The sequence below is a fragment of the Taurulus bubalis genome, assembly GCF_910589615.1.
Source record: "Taurulus bubalis genome assembly, chromosome: 13".
In the NCBI taxonomy this organism is placed as follows: Eukaryota; Metazoa; Chordata; class Actinopteri; order Perciformes; family Cottidae; genus Taurulus; species Taurulus bubalis.
Genome location: NC_136601.1, coordinates 8,548,544 through 8,562,806, shown reverse-complemented (window position 1 = coordinate 8,562,806; position 14,263 = coordinate 8,548,544). Strand labels below are relative to the sequence as shown.

Sequence of the window (14,263 nt, the reverse complement as noted above, 5' to 3'; positions counted from 1 at the left end):
GGTGAGTGATTACTTACACAATGACTGAACATTCAGTTCTTTCTTTAAAATTACTTTCATGATGAAAACATTTTTGCTACAAAACGAACTGAAATGATAAGAAAGGAAATGACTGTATGTCGGTATTTATTTTTATTTCCTTTGGTCTACCATTGCTACCGTGCAGGTTGTGTTAATAATTAGGCATCCAACATGAAAAAAGCAACAACCTTCAAAGTCTTAGGCCTATGTCAAATATATTTTTGTCTTGGATTCAGATTCAGATTCAGATTCAACTTCATTGTCATTGCACATAGTACAAGTACTATGACAACGAAATGGAGTTTGCATCTGTCTAGAGTGCAAAAGAGAAGCAGTTAAGTTGCAGCGCAATGTCGTGGATAATATTTTATATATATATATATATATCCTATCTTATCTTCTGATCTGAGCTGCATTTTCTCCTTTGAGCAAACAACAATCGATTTGGGCTGTTTGTTGCCTGATTGTATGACAAACCATACTAATCAAATGCACAATTACCTCTGAGAGGACTTCATGGCTCCCAACATTACAGTATGTCCTATTTCTCAAATGACTCCAAATTAGAAGCAGGTTTACTATAAACCCCACTGCTTTGTGTCACACAGCGGATGTTGCTTCTTGGGTTAAAAGTGTCTTTCTTTGCCTTAGGGAAGACAATAAACAGAGAAGAGTTTTGTTGGTTTTTATTTTTTTATTTGCTTTTGAGTCAACCTACCATCTGCTAGTGCCAAAAACTCACGCAAGCTTTCATGCAATTTGCACTTGAGGAACAACATTCTATTTCCAATTTGAGTCTCTCTTCACACCATAGAATTGCAAATTTAGACTGCTACAACATATTAAACTCTGTTTTGGGGCCAGAAGATGCTGCTAATGTTTCCATTGATGGTCTCATGTAGTTACAGTACACAATATTAAGAAATGAATGTGAAAATGATTTGATAATGATACACTTAGCATAACAATTATTCTTCCTAGAGTATGGTTTATTATCTGAAGCATGGTCTTCTTTCTTTCTCTTGATTTCAAAGAAGTAGCCAGTTATATAGCTCTTAGCATTTTTTTTAAGCAACTAGGGATCTTTCATGGGCCCGACTATTAGAACAAATTTCACATGAAAACTACCATTTTCTACCATGTCTTCAATACAATTTTGAGATAATAAGTGCTAAGCAAATAATAAGTTTTAATTATTGGTGTGCAAAGGCTGGTAGGTGAGGAGAATATTTAATCTTTATGTCAGATGATACAAAGCATAGAACCACAACACGGTGAAACATGTTTGCTTCTCCTCTCATTGCATTAATAACTCACCCCTCTTTAAATTATTATATAATATCATTAAACTTTAAAGAACCAAAGAATCCTGCAGACGGTATCTTCACAGTCAAGAGAGTTTGATCCTACGCACCTGTCTAGGCGACTTGTCAATTTGAGAACGTTGCTGTAATAATATCATCAAAAGCAAACACACCCAAACTGATCAAGATGAGGAAAATTATGTTTGGAGATATTTATGTAGAGATATATTTTGAGACTAAAGGCCTTTACAACATGTGGTCTTTTTATCATGGTGTTAAGTAAGCAATTATTTTTCTCGATGGGACGCCTTGTAATGCTATGTGTTTATACATGTGTAATTAAGTCAATAAACATGTATCAATATATGACACAGGTCTGATACATGTACATTGCATAATATAGATTCACAGCTCTTTTTTCCCCAGCTGAATTGATTGCATCAATCCTTCCCTCTCTTTCTGTCACTCCTCTCTGCATCTACACATTTCTTCCTCAGTTGAAGAGATCGTGTCTGTATTTAACGCTGCTTCAAAACAAAAGGCATGGGACCATTTCTCCAAAGCTCAGCGAAAGAACCTGGACATGTGGCGCACGCAGGTTGAGGTTGGTATTTGTATTGTCCTTCCTTTTGTATTGCCGGATGTAAAAGTATGTATGTGAAACAAAGTCAAACAAAAATAAACGGTGCTCATGGCTTTTTCCAAACATTTTTTTTTAATAGCAGAGTTGAAAAAACAACAGCAAGGGGCCTAAAAGATAACCCTGATGGACTCCAAAAGGAGGACATTTGTTTCTACTGGGAGCTCTATGGTTTGGAGCAGTATTATTCAATTACACATTAAATTGTGCCCTCATTGAATAAGCCAAGCTTAGAGTGTCAAATGCTGACCTAACAAAGAAAATACATCTATTGTTTCATCTTCTGATATTTACTTTTAAAATAGATACTTAGTATTAGAGTATGAAGATTATGTCTATTCAAATTAGTTTTTCTGAATAAACTAGTTTAAAAAGCTTGAAACGCTTCAAGAAAAGGGCAACGGATGATAGCGAAGCAGAGTTTTTAAATATTTCCATAATATAATTTCCCCAGGATTAGATGTCATCACCCTGAAAACAAATCGCATGTTAATAAGTCAATACCAGGTGTAAATGAGTTTTTAAAGTCACACGCTTCTGGATGAGGTTTTGGTCTTTGAAGGCTTCAGTGAGCAGGTGACTTAGAGTTTGTTTTGATGCCTCTCTGCTGCTCTAAATTCACAATTTGCTGCCTGCTGTCATATATATAAAGACAGGAAAATAACTGTGTTGGTGCGTGTTTGGGCCGTAAATGGAGTTTATCCATCTCATCCTCTTTTCAGACACCGACAGGGCTTTGCTATTTGATTATTATTTACTGTCAGACAAATGGCACGTTCATTATGGGGAGGATTTGTGTTTAGTGGATTCTAGGTGTAGACATGATTGGAGACATTTTTATGGCATTCTCCAAATGCTTGTGTGTAGAAAGTGTTGAGTTTTAAATTTAATCTACAGCCAGATATTATTTTTGCACACACGCACGCACAGTGTCATGCACTCACAGAAGCACTGCGTATGATGTGTTATATCCACAGACCGAAAACGCACGTCAGTGCACATCAAGCTTTGTCACAACATGTTGCTGAAACATTTTCTCTGCTGAATGTCAATGAGGCCTTATTCTTTGTGAATATTCATGTACAGTATCAAAAGAGAATAGCGTTCATTCTGCTGCTATGTAAATGCTTATACGTTTCCAGAAATAGATCATGACATTAACAGGCATTCAGAACAGCTGCTGGGAGCTGTCCACATTAGTGTTGATACATTTATTACACTTTACACTATAACCCACAAATATTGATTTGCTGTTAGGCGGGTCACCATGCCTCTCCACATTGCTGTTAGCTTCCAAGTGTCTTTGCATCAGAGGTTTTAACACGCCAGGTGAGTGTTTGTTACTGCTGGTGTTGAAGAGCCTATTGTGTTTAACATAAGTGAAAATCCGCTCCTGTATATTCTCAGTGCCTCAGTCAGGCTGTGTGATGTTTCCATCACCACACCTGTAATAAGACAAAGTGCCTCACCATCTGTACACCAGGCAGACTGCAGCAGAATACGGCAATTACTCTGTGTGATGTGATTTATAGATGATTTTTTTTCCTTAGTTGTTTAAATGAAGCAAATCAAAATCCAATAAGTCGCAAAGTTATTTCTCTTTGCTTCTTCCCATTCTCTATTTTTATAAAATTGTCCCTCCTTATATGCATGCTTTTTATATGATTTTTTTTTTTTAATACAGTAAAGTGTTTGTAAGACACTTGTGATGCTCAATGACACTTACATACAAAGATGAAGAAAACATGCAAACTGGAGTATGCATTATATTAGCAAAACATTACTGATGAAATACCACGGCTAGAGGAGCAGTGGGAATCATTTGTTACTGACATCTCAATCCCTATAGCCACAACAGCAGCAATGTCAGTCTGTCAGTCGATCCACAGTTTTGGATTTGATAGCTATTTGATCAGTTTCCATGAAGGTTGGTGCAAACATTCATGGTCCCCAGAGGATGAATTGTAGCTACTCTGGTAATAACTTTTTAACTACAGTACCATCATCATGTCAAAAACCTTAATTTGTCCAAAATTCTTAGTGACATGTCTATGACAATGACATTGGCATTTTCATATAGGAAACAGTTGTGTTTAGCTTAGTGTTTAGTGCTGATCAGCATATGTCTGCATGCTAATACGCTATACATGCTAAACATTAACATGTTAGCGTTGTCCTTGCATGCTGACTTTAGGATTTAACCTGAATAAGACCATCTACCAAGGAAAAAAGGCAATCCCCATGAACAACATTAGGTTTAAAGTTAATTTCAAGTGACAAAGCCCTCTGGTGTCAGTCGGAGTTACGACTCTTTTCCATCTGAGGCAAAGGAGGAAGTAGTGTGACGTTGTTATGGGCCGAGTCAGAGTAGATGGTTAGACAGCAAAATGTCAGACTTTGATTTGGCAGGCCGCTGTTTGTTTCTTACAGACAGTAAAAGTTGACTTTGTTTAACCATCAATACAGTTGTAATTGCATTAAATTATTGTTGGTCCCTGACCTTAACAAAATAGCTACTTTAACGCAGCTGTAGTCTATCTTTGAAGGTTTTCTTCCATTCTGCAATACTGACATATATTAACAGTTTTAAATAATTTTGAATACAACATTTGTGAGTTTGTTGAAAGGCTTGATGTATTGGAAACCACAGAGGATCAGTCAACGTATCATCTTACTGTCGATGCTTCTGCTGGGGAGGAAATCCTCTGCACAGACAAAATGCCACGTCCCTTCTTGCTCTCACGAAGGTGAAGCCTGTGAGCAGTTCCCCCTCCCCTTCGACATGGCACAGGAAACGGAAGTGGACCAATTGAAAAGAAGATGGATTGAGGAAAACAGATCTGACAACCATTGCAGTTGTTGCATGTTGTGCTTTTTTGTGTTGCTACTCTATACCCTTGAGTTTGCTTTAGAAAGTGTCTGAATTGTAATGTGTTGTCTTCATCAGTTGTATGTAGCCAACAGACATTAACAAGGTTGTTGTTTTTTGTCACAAACTGCTTTGGAGCATTCTAGTAAAGCATATTAGGGGATTCTTGGTGTTAACAGCAAGATGTTAGATCCAAGAAGGATTACAGTCCTCTTTGATCTCTATTTCTTTAACATGCTCAATAGTCAATTTTAATCACACTGTCTTTTATCTGTCCTATACTTTCACACTGCATTAACCAGAGAGGAAAGGCTTTGTGCCCTCCACATGATAATAGAATAGATGCACGCTCTTCCTGCGTGTGTGTGTGCGTGTGCATGAGCATGTGTGTGTGTATTTACCACTCAATAATGGTAAGGTAGGAGGACAATATGATCTCTCTGCAGGTCAAAATGTCCCAGGCTAACCTTGTCAAAGTACTTTCACATTATTTCAAATGATGTTATTAACCTAATACACACTGTAGGCGATCATATTTTTCCCTCCTTGGCGGCTCAAATGTGAGTTTCAGGGGGTGACGCATTACGCTGTTCCCACCTCTGACTAATGCAGCATAGGCCTGTATGAGTGTAGGAGGGTGTCATTCACACCATGCTGTGTGTGTGTGTGTGTGTGTGTGTGTGTGTGTGTGTGTGTGTGTGTGTGTGTGTTGCATTGTTGCAGTACATCCACAATGCAGATATTCAGTTGCTCCTGTTTATGTGTTTTACAGAAGATTAGAAACCTGCACAACGAGCAGCTGATGGGCATCAGGGGAGAGGAGGAGATGGAGATGTCGGACGATGACATGGAAGACTCCTCCCCTTTCAACAGTAAAGACTCTGAGGACTCAGGTACACATATTGGGAATGACACTAAACTGTGCAAAGGTGCTAAATTATGTGGGTATACTGTCACATATGAACCTATGCTCAACAACTTCCATGGCACCTGTGTTTTGGCTTAAAGGTGAGTGTAATCTGTACAGCAACAAAACACTTTGATCCACAGAATTGCAGCAGAAAACAATTCTCTGTAAAAACAGCGCTGATGGACATTCAGCATATAGCTAATTTAGGACAAAATTCCCCATTTTTAAATGTATAAACTTAAATAACGAGCTGAGCTGTGACTGCAGCCCTCGCAACATCATCCACTCTACTTTTGAAGAGCTGTCAGAAGCTCCTTTATGGATTGTGACCATCAACACCACACTCAAAATAGTTTTTTAACGTGTGAAAGAACTGAATAATCCAAAACCCAGTAAGAATCAGTAGATTGTAATTGGTTTGGAAACGGCTCTAGTTTTTAATAAACTGTTTCTGGTTATATCAGAGATAGCAACACATGTGCTTACATTTCCAAATGAATTTGTCTCCTCTTGGATGCATTTCACAAAACTAATCAGCAGCATTTCAAGTTTTGCTTTCGTCTCAAAAGATGTTCTGGCCTCAGAATGTGGAGGTAAACATTCACCCACACTATCATTTGATTCTCCTCAGTGGAGCACAGTATTGCTCTCTTGCAATTGTTCAATGTGTTCATGAAAGTAATTCTGTAAAATATATTAGTATAGTAATTGTAGACAAAGTGGGGTCAATCAAATTCGTTGCACAACAAAATGCATTACAAATGTTCGCAAAGGATCCCCTGGAAATCATAAAAACAAATAATTGAATCCTAAATCACACACACAAACACAGAGATGGCGAATCGGGGCCTGCATTACCTCTGAAAAGAACTTGTAATCTGATATTAGAAACAGACGACACAATAACAGATAAAAAGCGGTGCCGAACAGGAAATAGAGCTAATCTTTTGAAATCTCTTTTCTGAGGGAAAGTCGTGCCCTTTAGGCTTCATATTGCGAGATGCTTTGTTATTATTACTGCAGTGAATCTCTGCAATGATAAATCTGATATGCGACCAACAAAAAGACCTGTGAAATTAAACAGGGAATAAGGCTAGCATTGCTGAAGCTTCCTTTAATGAAAATGTGTCATATTGGGGGCGTACTTTGTGGAATTTGATAAATTATGTAGCTGGGTATACACAACACAGTGTGCATAAAGAAGCTGAAGAAGACATTTCACAACTCGAGTTATGGCTGAGGGTTTTCTGTCACAGCTCACAGATTAATGGGATAATTAACTGTTGTTATTCTCCCAGACAGGTGCATTTGTGTGTGCATGGATGCCTTCAGGTGCATGTGTTTGGTTACTGGTGATAACATCCAGAGCCAACACAGGGGAAATTGGACAGAATCTGGCCAAACTGCTGGCTTTCCTTGGGCAGCAAGTTAATAAGACTTGATGATCAATACTATCCTCAGCCTTTCATCCATGCCTCACTGAATACTGCAGGGAGAAAACACACAAGCGGGGGTCTCCATATCCATCTTTATATTATCATTAATTTGTAATTGAATCATGTTTCCACACACAGCTTGACAATAATACACATTTTGTTCCTTTCAAAGTATTTCTCGACACACAAAGACATATATAATACATATAATATAAATTATGACGGCATCAGACACTTTGATATGTTAATGTGATTCACATGTTAATCATAGAGGTGAAATTGAACACAATTCAGGATATTGTTACCGTCTAATCTGTCATCAATTGTGCACCATTCTAGATGAAATATTAGACATCTTATTATTGGGTGTCACATTTAGCACCCAATACAGGATCACATTTAAAATAATGTGATGAATAACAAGGAATGTGAGTGATGTGGATCCCTCTCATCCCTCTCGACACCATCTGAAGGATTGAGCTGTGGAATTGTACAAAGTAGATTTTGCAGTTTAGTTTTTTGCAGTGCTGGAGAGAATGGGCCTTATTCACACAACTCACTTATATTCTTGTCACTTTTGTTCTATTGGAAAGTAAGTCATGCAATATGCATTTATTCAAACTGTGCATCCCACAAGTGGGAAAACAGGAAAATAAATAGAAAAACCTTAATATACAAGAAAGCATCAACGAGAATAACACACAAAAGGGTTCAAATCAGGATAAAACTTAGAATAAGTGTGTATGTGCTACAGATAGACATCAGGGACACATCAAGCTCTAGAGCTGCCCCTTATGGAGAATAGATTATGGGAAGGACTCTGTTTTTCACCAGTTGATTTGATTCAAGCAGCAGATGGAAAGCTCAGACTCTGTGATATACTAGTGTTTATTATAACTGTAGCTCCGGGAGAAAAAAAGCTTTAAGGCACCAGGATACTCCATCAGAACCTCTTGTCCGACAGTCAAGCAGCTTCAGAAACCTCCATTATGCTCATGTTTGAGCGATGTCACGTCTCCCTCGTCTCTCTCTGACGGATGGCTTTCCCCTCGTCTTCGCACCGTTTGAATCAGGTACAAATATTATCAACGTTGTGAATGTAACCCGGCCCTAATATCTACCATGACCCCGTGTATCCACCAGCACACTGTTTTCTCCTGAGGGGTCCGAGGCTTCAACATAAGCATAACACTTAAAGACGAACTCAACTTATGTTCTAACCTAATAGTTAATTTCACTTCCATTTAGTCAGCTGGTAAGGTCACCAGTGCAACATGCATCTTAAAATAGATGTTAAAAGATTTGTCTAAAGCAGACATAAGTATCAATAGTTTTAAACCTTCTATACATCATTTTAACCATGAAATCCATCACTTGTGTGCTGTACTCAATATATGAGCCAACCATTTGCCAATTTTAGGACATTACATTGGAGTTGGCACCATCTTACATTTTCAAGCCTCCATTTGTTAGTTTCCTGAAATTTTCGTTTGACCATTTATTTATTTATTTTAGCTGGGAATTTCAAAAGCAATCAATAGATCTGTTTTGTTCTGCTTTCAGTCACACTGAGGTCAGTGTGAATTGAATTTCTTCAGGAAACTTAATAGGAGAAAAAGAAGAATCCCATTGAAGTCAGAAGCCTGTTTCAAGCTAAAAAGCTCTTTTTCTATTTTTCAAAAGGGGTTGTATTTAAGTGCCTGCATGGGAACATAATTTCTTAAACACTCTCATACTCTGCATTTAGTTCACAATGTAAAAGGGGGATAATGAGTCTTAGTCTGTAAGTCTCTGGGGAGTTCCTCCACCCTTTTATTAAGAGTACACAGAATTAATTTCGTGGCAGTGTTTTGAAAAATATTCATGGCATTTGAATGTTTTTGTATGAAGTGAAAGAATAAAGATATATGAGAATGTTATTTACAGTATAAAGTCATGTATATATATATATATATATATATATATATATATATATATATATATATATATATATATATATATATATATATATATATATCTGTATTATTATGTAATGCTGACAGATGTTTCAATTTGACCATAAACGGTGGACTATTTGTGAAAATAAATCTCACATTTGATAGAAGTCCGGTATGTTTTTTTTAGGGAGTTTTATTGGCATTCATGAATATATAGCAAGAGCTTGTAATTTCAAGCATCAGTTACTCTGTTCTTGTTGCCTGACTGGGAGTCCTATGGGGAGAGAACAATAACGTTTAGACAGAAACTTGACCGATTACATCCTTTGCTCGGCAGTCTAATAATGTGTCATTGTGCGTGTTTGTGTTCTGTATGACTCCGTAGGTGTTTCCCAAGCAGAAGCCTTAAAGGAGGAGAACGACTCGCTGCGCTGCCAGCTGGACGCCTACAGGAACGAGGTGGAGCTGCTCAAACAGGAGCAAGGCAAGAACCAACCAATCGGCAGTGAGGAGGACAACACACACTCCCAGCAGCTCAGCTTCCTGCAGCAGGCTCTGCAAGGCATGCAGAAGGTAAGGAAAAACACATCAGGGAGTAAAATAAGAAAGTAAGATAATCAATGCAAAAGACACACGAATCATGCAAAGCCGACACAAAAATATTAAAATTGCATTCATCCAAAGATGGACTGGATTGGAAGGGAAGACATTGTTTCTCTATTATTTATTGAATTTGTATCATCTCAGTGGAGGAATCCTGTGAGTCAGGATTCCACCTGTCAGTCGTTCGTGCAATAAGTTTAAAATGAGCTGTATATTATTGGGTAACATGAAACCAAGTAGAATAAATGTCATCAATACATTCATAACCTCTCAACTGCAAAAAGATATCCACCTGAACAAGCTGTTTAGTAATGCTCTTTGTAACAGCAGCAAAAAACATTTTCTTTCCGGTGTAGCATTTTCGGTTTTGAGCATTTTCTTGCTGATTAAGAGTGTCACTCGACTGTCGCTTGATTCCAAAACAGTCTTGAAACAAGTCGCTTTGCATAGATAAAAGGTGAAATGTCCTTGGAAATGATTGACTAATCAGGAAAAGAAGAAACAAAACAAAAGCCCCATTTCACGCAGGAAGGACCTAGACTGGACATGAAAACAAACCTCAGCTACTTTCTGTATGGCTCAAATCAGCGAGAGTTAAATGTGTATTGCTGTGAAAGCAGCTTTCAACTTGGCTTTCCTGTTTTTTTTCCTGATTTTGCAAACTCATCAGAAGATCTTTTTTTTTTTAGTGAATCATATCAGCTTTGGTTTATCACAGCTGATAGTAATCAGTGATTCAACAATCAGATCAGAGCGTGCTCAGAGATATCGCAGGTCATCCTCAGGGGAGATAACGTTGCAAAAGTACGTGTTGGCAGAGGGAAAACAAGCCGAGGAACAGGCTCTCAGAAGAATCTGTGTTCATCAACGTGGTCACGTTTGTCATTGCACTGTAAAACTGGTCTTAAAGCAGCTCCCATTAACACATGTCTTCTTAAAGCTTTCAGTCCAGCAGTGGGACTGACATATAGTCCTTGTTACAGAAAAGTCTCTTTTTACTGATGATGCTGATATTAAGATGAAAATGTTCAAGATGAGGAACAATATGTTCCCTTTGCAGGCAGTCCCGAAGTTAAGATTGTAGGGGTCAGAGTTACGTGAGGCCATGAAACTTTTACCATTGGGATGCTCCCTCTGTGTTTCTGTTAACTTTGTGTTTGAGCAAGGAGCCTGTCAGACACCGTAGGGCCTGGCTGATGACGTGCAAATACAACTCTGTACTCAACTAAATATAATGGAAACAACTCAAATGTATTTTAGATGCACCTTTTTATACCACATGTGCAATGTGGCAGTACTATGCACACGCAGTCGGCCACGTGTCCCTGCAATCCACGGACCGGTCTCTTGAGAGACCTCCAGCCAGCTCACAGCAGTCTGTGAAGGGAAGGGCACACCTGGTAGGGTCCAGGACCCCCGTGGCTGCTTCCATGTGTATTTAAAGGCCCTGTACACTCAAACAGGTGGTTTCATGGATTCTGTCGGATTACACCTCTGCTCAGGTCGATGTCGAGCGGAGGGGGAAAATGCGCGAGGTCCATAAAAGCCATGCACCAATTAGGATGATGAGGGCGTTAATTGTCCCGCCCTAACAAATGAAGCAAACTAACAAGAGAGTGTGACGACAGTCTGCACACACCCACACAGTCCTGAGGAGCTGAACCGTGATCAGGTAGATGGAGTGAAAACACCTGTGTAGGTGGGCAATGGCAGCCTAAGAGCTTTATGGCTGGTCATGTTGTAATTATAGTTGGAGGAGGTTCAGGATTTAAAATTAGCTCAAACCCATGTTGTTCAAAACATGTCATGCAGGTTCTGGTATGTGGCGTTGATGGTTGCCGTTCATTTTCTGGTTCCAGTTTGTCCGATGTGAGGATTTTCTATCAACTGATACATTTGTGAGCTTGCAAACGGTTTTCTTTTTCTTGTAGTACATTGAATATCTTCATATCTGAGTCAAGAAAAGTATCATCAGATGTATTGACAATGACAATAAACTTACTTTCTAGGAATATTCATCCTTTAATTTTGAGATGAGATCTATAATGTTGCCTATTTGTACAGTTAGTTGTTTGTTTATCTTTACAATGCACTGGAGTGAGACAGTCGGCTGCACCTTTTCCCATTTTCTTCACTGTAGTTCAATTTGAGGACACAAGCTGCGGGCATGTGTTTGTGGAGGACTCGGGATGTAATGTGCGGTAATAGAGTTTGGCATTTAGACAGAAATTACACCCTTTAAATGGCTAAAACAAAAAATGAAAGCAGAAAGTCTTTCTGTCTCGGGGAACAGCAGTGAGAACCACAGCTTTAGGCTATTTTGATAAATTATTACCCTCAGGAACATTTAGTTATCCACTTGAAAAAAAGGAAAAACTTCCTTAGGCGGCAATCCACTTTTCTGATCACCTGCTGTGTTGTCAAATAGCCCCAGCTTGCGGTTACTCTCCTTAAGCGATTGAAAAATATTGTTTTCAAGGCACAGGAGCTTTTCTCCACTTCCATCTCATTTGACAAAGTGCATTGTAATCACCTTTTATGAAATGTGCCTCCAGCACGTATATGAAAGCCTCAGTCGATGCTTTGAACGCTTAGTAAGTATTATCAGCAGATACGTGTGTCCCGTAGGAGAGAATTGATGCTCCCTTTGGAACCTAAAATACATGTATATTGTCTGCTACAGAGCATTGTTCATACATGACTACATATCTCAGTTTTTACCTTCATTTCCTGCCTCAGATATATCTTCCCCCCTGAAAGGTTTACTGTTGTTTTTCCAATGCTGCATATAGTGCAACCTCAATCTTTTGTTTGTAGTGTGGAGCAGCACCAAGTGTAAATCATAACACATTATACACCCAGTCAGTGTGTTAAGGCAAGCCTCTAAATTGTGTTCTGCGTTTGGGCGTACATTTAATAATGTGTGAAGTAGTAACATCCTTCCACCGTGTTTACACCACGCTTTAATTTACACTTTTAATATTCACTCTTTGTCTTATCTGCATGTGGGAAATAATAATAAGATAGAAACACACAATTCCAGAAAGAGGGTTGTTTGCATTATGAACTGACCTCAGCAACTCAGAGGCCACCAGGTGTCAATGCAATTGATGCAAATGATTGTCCTCCTATTGGATTATATTTATATCAGAAAAGGGTCGTCTCTGTCGGTATGGGCTCCATGGTAACGCAGCCTTGGCGGAGCTTAGCGAAGGGTCAATTGAATAAGTAGGTTGACAACATCAGATGCATGTCTCTGTTTTCAGTTCATAAATACCTGATGTTCTGTTTACATTCACTCCAACCTGAGATTCAACAAGACAGGTTCAATTATAGTCCAATGTGCTGTTACAATAACATGCAAAGTGTAATGTGTTTGTTCACCTGGTAATAAAAGGTTAGTCCCAAGCTTCAACACTGATTACCGCTGTTGAATTCCATGTTGTCATCCTGTTAACTTACCATGTTAATATGCACAGATATATATTCTGAATAAGTTAGTCAAATCAAATTGTTTGAACTTAGCTGATACTTTTGAAGCTGCAACTCGAATATCAAAGCTTTTCCAAAGGAAGCCTGCCTTGGGAAACATGAACTTAAGACTTTGTTTCACTTTGATTCTTTTTAATACATATAAAGCATAGTTAATGCAACATTTAATCATATCTATTTCACCAGGTATTCAAAATATCAAAATGTGTGCTATTTGTCTGCCACCTGTCTACCTTTCTGTAATGCAAAGTGTATCCCTCCAAAAAAATGAAAAGATGCAGGCAGAATGTAAAATGATTACGATGGCAACGTATTCCGACAACATGTTTTAATACTTGGTATGAACGAGGTCTCAGGTATGCAGGAGAGCTTAGGAGGTGCAGGTCCGTCTGAATCTTTCCTCTTCAGACCTGCGCTAGGTGTTCACCTCACTTGACACACGCTGCACAGCACCCGTGTAACCGATGAATAATTCAGCATCACATTAAAGGAGGAAGGAGGAGGAAGGAGGCTGATGAGGGACTCCCTATTTTGAATATCTCCCAACAGGAATTTTATCTTTTGATTCTCTAGAGTTAAGATTGGGACACAGCATCACATTAACTTATTCTCCCTCTGTCAAAGATCAGCTGGTGAAACATGGCTGAAATTATCATTAATGGCTGTCCCTCCTTCTTCCTTCGTCCTCCTTCATCCTTCTTCTTTCTTCTGCCTCCTTCTTTCTTCTTTCTTCTTCCTTCTTCTTTCTTCTTTCTTCTTTTCTCTGCCTTCTTCTTTCTTCTTTCTTCTTCCTTCTTCATTCTTTTTTTCCTTATTGTCCTCCTTCTCCCTCTCTTCTTCCTCCTCCTTCTTCTTCTTCTTCTTCTTGTTTAGCAACTTCTGAGAATGAGGGACGAGTTGAAGGAGAGAGAAGCAGAGCTTGAGAAGAACACAGAAGACACACAACAGCTGAAGAACCAAATCCATGACCTCACATCAGGACTGCAGACTACAACCACAGTCCAGGTCAGAAGAAAACAAGCACATGTTAAGTCAAGGGAAACATTTGTGT

General features: G+C 38.7%; 1 protein-coding gene across 1 annotated transcript in view; it reads left to right on the top strand.

Annotated features, from left to right (window-relative positions):
- Nucleotides 1–14,263, top strand: part of LOC306745489 (ecto-NOX disulfide-thiol exchanger 2-like) — a gene marked incomplete at both ends in the record, with an annotated part of 43,402 nt that overhangs the window by 16,102 nt on the left and 13,037 nt on the right. The window contains 4 exons of the mRNA XM_079228289.1: nucleotides 1,823–1,929; nucleotides 5,607–5,727; nucleotides 9,503–9,690; nucleotides 14,086–14,172. Coding sequence (XP_079084415.1) covers nucleotides 1,823–1,929; nucleotides 5,607–5,727; nucleotides 9,503–9,690; nucleotides 14,086–14,172 — 503 coding nt within the window. The remainder of the gene's footprint in view (nucleotides 1–1,822; nucleotides 1,930–5,606; nucleotides 5,728–9,502; nucleotides 9,691–14,085; nucleotides 14,173–14,263) is intronic.